The 4,399-nt window shown below is 54.6% G+C and overlaps 1 protein-coding gene across 1 annotated transcript; it reads left to right on the plus strand.

The window, feature by feature from the left end:
- Positions 1–3,442: 3,442 nt before the first annotated feature.
- KLF14 (Kruppel like factor 14) lies at positions 3,443–4,399 on the plus strand. The gene has a single exon (XM_041001912.1). The coding sequence runs from the start codon at positions 3,443–3,445 to the stop codon at positions 4,397–4,399; it is 957 nt and encodes a 318-aa protein (XP_040857846.1).

Genomic DNA, 4,399 nt, shown 5'->3' on the forward strand with positions numbered 1-4,399 from the left:
TGTCATCGAAGGATCTTTACAAATCAGAATCACTGGAATGGATTAGATTACTGAATTTTACAAAAATGTCATTGCTCCCCAAACTGAACCCATAAATTTAACTCGGTAAAAATAACTTTAAAAAGTTTGCTATGGAACTTGACAAACTGATGCTAAAGTTAGCATGGAAGAGTAGAAGTTCAAAATGGCCAGTACAATTCTAAACCTGAACAAAGGGCACACCCTTCCACACAGCAAGGCTTTTCATTACGACGTAGCAATTAAGAGTGTGGTATTGACTCTGAATCGGTTTGATCAGTACAAAAAGACAAACTTGAAGCATACCCGTGGGTATATGGAAACTTAATGTACAATCATGGGGGCATAACACATTCATAGGGATGTAAAGTCTGTTTGGCATATCGGGTCATGCTTGGCACGTGGAGGGGGAGAGGAGAGGAGTACAATGAATTGCCCATTCGACATGCTTCAAAAAGACCAATGTCGTGTGCGCAAAACTTTAAAACCATAAGCAAAAGCACAGTAAGAGGGCGTGTTGGGGCATCAAGGGTGAAAAGGATTTTTTTTTTAACAATGCATAAATGATACAAGCTATATATTTAAAAAGACATTAGTAAATATGTTTTACCTTTAAATCGTCTCTAGCACAAAAGAGATAAAACACAATTAAGACATGAGGGACAGGCAGTGTAGTGCTCGCATGCGTCAACTCCTCCAAACCAAGACAGAGACGCCACACAGAGGCCACTGAAAACACGTCACCGCCTTGGAAACCCCAGCAGCCAATCAGCACGCCAGAAACATTCAGCCTCATTAGCAGTCAGGGAAATTCAAATCAAACAAGCAGATCCTCGGTTTCTGGAAAATCATGCTAGAAATACAAATGTAAGCAATGAGGTCTGCATCTCGATGGGTCACGTGAGGGAAGCACGGGCTCCGTGCATGGCCGGGGTGTGCAGATCCAGGACTGTGGGAGTGCAGGAAAACGAAGTGCATGCGCAGCCTTGCAATTCCCGAGCAGGAAGGACGCACAGCGGCCACCACACACGTGCAAGGAAAATACAGACAAGAAACACAAAGTACTGGCAGCAGCCTAAACAGTCATCAAGAGGAGAGCGAACAGGCATCTAAAATACAGCAATTAAAACAAATGAACTGGATCTGCACCCATCAACACGAAAAGACAAGAAAAGAAAAAATAACAAAAGCAAGCCTCAGAGAGAGATGTGCAGCCTAACAGCGTGAGTGTACACTTTAAAATCCACACAAGGCACTCTGCGCCAAGTGAGGAACGCAACGTGCAAAGTCCCACGCCAAATTCATGGTCGTGTTTGCCCTTGGGGAAAAGGGTGGGGGACGGCATGGGGTGGAGAACGAAGGGTCTTCAATTTCATCAGACACGTGGAAGAGTTCCATTTAAAAAAAAAAATCTGAAGCAGGGATGGCAGAATGTTCACGACTATTAATGATTCGGTACTTGGGTGCTTGCAGACTCTCCTGCATCTTTTTAGTAGTGTCATGTTTTTTCTAAATAGTAAAATTTAGAGGAAAAGAACTAGTATTCTAACAGAATTTTTATGTGTTGATTGAGAGTTGAGCACCTAAAATGTTGAGGCAAGGAACCTCAGCAAACATCAGTTATAGGAAAGATCTCCTTAAAGAGACGGAAGCTGCCACAGGTGTCAAGAAGGCTGTCTCCGTAAAGCTCATCCCGGAGCAAGGCGAGCTGCACGCTGCGCTCCGCACATCCAGCCGCATGGACATGAAGATACACAGATGCACAGACAAGTAATTACGTAACCAAGGGATAGCAACACAACGTCCCCACATCACCTGGGTGTCAAGCAGGGAGAACGGTGGATTGGACTAGGCAGGGAAGAAAAGTGACAGCCAACTCTATCTGTAATGTTTAAACACAAATCAAGAGCAAACATGCTTTTAAAATGCCCTTAGGGGTACTGTGGGCAGCAAATAACACGGACAGTATTTTATTCCTGATCATGTGAATTCTTTAATTTTCAAAAAGGAAAGTGCTAAAGAATTACAAACACACACACTCCAGGGAAGCTGCGTGCATCCACAACCGCGATTCGACAGTTTGCAGCATCTTTTATGTCTCTGTGCTTCTGCTTTGTTTTTGTTTTTTAAATAAAAGGGGGGCGGGAAAGAGAAGGGAGCGTGTACAAGGATTAACGTGATGTATTTGCTTACGGGGGAAGCCAGCCATCTCCCAGCACACGCGAGCACTCTGAAACGCTGCCGTTTTTCTGTTTAATTTTTCTCCGAAAGAAAAACAAAAGAAGCTGCCTAATGGGAACGTGACTTTCTATTATTAAAATTGTTGGAGTCCATTTTAATGTGTTTATCTCGCTGCTAGGATGTAATTTCTATTTCAGCGTGGAACTCTGTATTCCCGTGACAGGTTAATGCGGTTTAAACAGGCATTTTTCTTTCCGTTCGCTTAAGAGTTAAATCGTCCCCCGCTCCCCCGAAGGCTTTTAAGTTTCAATTTCAACTATGAAAGGATTCGTTGGCGGTCGCAAGGATATACAGATGTTTCTGGCTCCGAAACGCGATTAATTAATGGCCGCGTCGCGGATCTATTTGGGGGACTTGCCGCCGACCCTGCATCTGGATTAACAGTTGCAACGCCGAAGGCGAATGAGCAAAACTTTTTTTTTTTTTTGAGGCCGCTGCGGGGTTGGGGTGAGGGGTGGGATATCCTCCATTTGGTCTGAGAGCGGAGCGCGGAGCACGGGAGGCAGACGCAATGCCAGATCACTTCGCCAACAATCGCAGTTAACGCGGCGAAAACAAGTCAGGTATTCGCTCTTCCCCCGCTCTCCCCCTCTCTCTTTCCTTAAAAAAAAAAAAAAAGTTTTTCGGAGCGCGGGGCGGGCGGCTGGCGGAGGCGGGCGCGGCCGCCCACAAGTTTAGGATCGGAGTTTTTGCTTTCTTACAATTACCTGCTCGCCAGCCGGAGGAAAACCGCGCAGACAAGACACTTTCTCTGCCGCTGGAAAAAAAAAAACACCAAAATGCCCTAGGCGGGGGGAGGCGGCGGGCTGCTCCGGGAGGCGCCCCTCGGCCCGGGGCGGGTCCCCGCCGCCCCCGCGGGCCCCGGTGCGTCAGGGCGCGAGGCGGGGCGGGCGGCGCGGGCGGCTGCACCGGCGGCGGCGGGAGCGGCGGCGGCGGCGGCTGCACGGGCGGCAGCGGCTGCACCGGCGGCGGCCCGGGAGAGGCACGGCAGCGGCGGCGGCACCGAAGCCCCGGCGGAGGGCGGCGGAGGGCGGCGGGGAGCGGCGGGGAGTGGCGGCCGCTCCGGCTCCGTGCGCTCCGGCTCCGTGCGCTCCCCGGCTGCGGGACGGACGCGCCCGGGAACTCTCTCGCCCGCGGCCGGCCGCGCTCGGACGGCGCGCGCCGGCAGCAGAGCGTCCCCGGCATGTCGGCCGGCGTGGCGGGCTTGGACTACTTCGCCGCCGAGTGCCTGGTGTCCATGTCGGCGGGCGCCGTGCTGCACCGCCGCTCGCCGGAGACCGGGAGCGCGGGCGCGGACGCGGCTTGCGAGGTGGGTGCGGAGTGCGCTCCGCCGGCCCCAGAGCCCCCGGGACCCGCGGCAGCCCCCCAGCTCCCCCGGGGCCCCTCCTCGAGCCCGGGGCCGGCCCCCACCGTGCCCCACCTGCTGGCTGCCAACGTCCTGGCGGACTTGGGCAGTGGCTCTGGGGAGGGACTGGGGGAGGACTCGGGAGATGCTCTGCCTGCTGCTCCTGGCTCTTCCGACCCATTCCCTAGCTCCAGCCCGGCCCCGAACGCTGAACCGGACCCGGACCCGGACGAAGCCGCCATCTCCGGGCCCGAGAGCGGCCCTGGCTCGCCTGCCGCTCCGAGTTCTCCTGCTGACCCTGGGGCGCCTGCAGACGCCCTGGGGGAGAGTGCAGGGGCCCCAGGGGCTGGCGGCGCTCCTGTCCCTGCGCCGGCGCCCCGGAGGCGGCCTGTGACTCCAGCCGCCAAGCGCCATCAGTGCTCCCACCCGGGCTGCGACAAAGCCTATTACAAGTCGTCGCACCTCAAGTCCCACGAGCGTACCCACACGGGCGAACGCCCGTTCTCCTGCGACTGGCTCGACTGCGACAAGAAGTTTACCCGTTCCGACGAGCTGGCCCGCCACTACAGAACGCACACGGGCGAGAAGCGCTTCTCCTGCCCTCTCTGCCCCAAGCAGTTCTCCCGGAGCGACCACCTGACCAAGCACGCCCGCCGCCACCCAACGTATCATCCTGACATGATCGAGTACAGGGGACGTCGTCGCAACCCCCGCGTGGTCCCACCACCACCCCCCAACTTGGCGGAAAGCTCCGACTCTGGCTCTGACCAGGCTCCCACTCTGACCTGTGCGTAG

This window comes from Ochotona curzoniae, unplaced genomic scaffold (assembly GCF_017591425.1).
Source record: "Ochotona curzoniae isolate NIBS_2020 unplaced genomic scaffold, NIBS_Ocur_1.0 scaffold_2476, whole genome shotgun sequence".
Lineage (NCBI taxonomy): Eukaryota > Metazoa > Chordata > Mammalia > Lagomorpha > Ochotonidae > Ochotona > Ochotona curzoniae.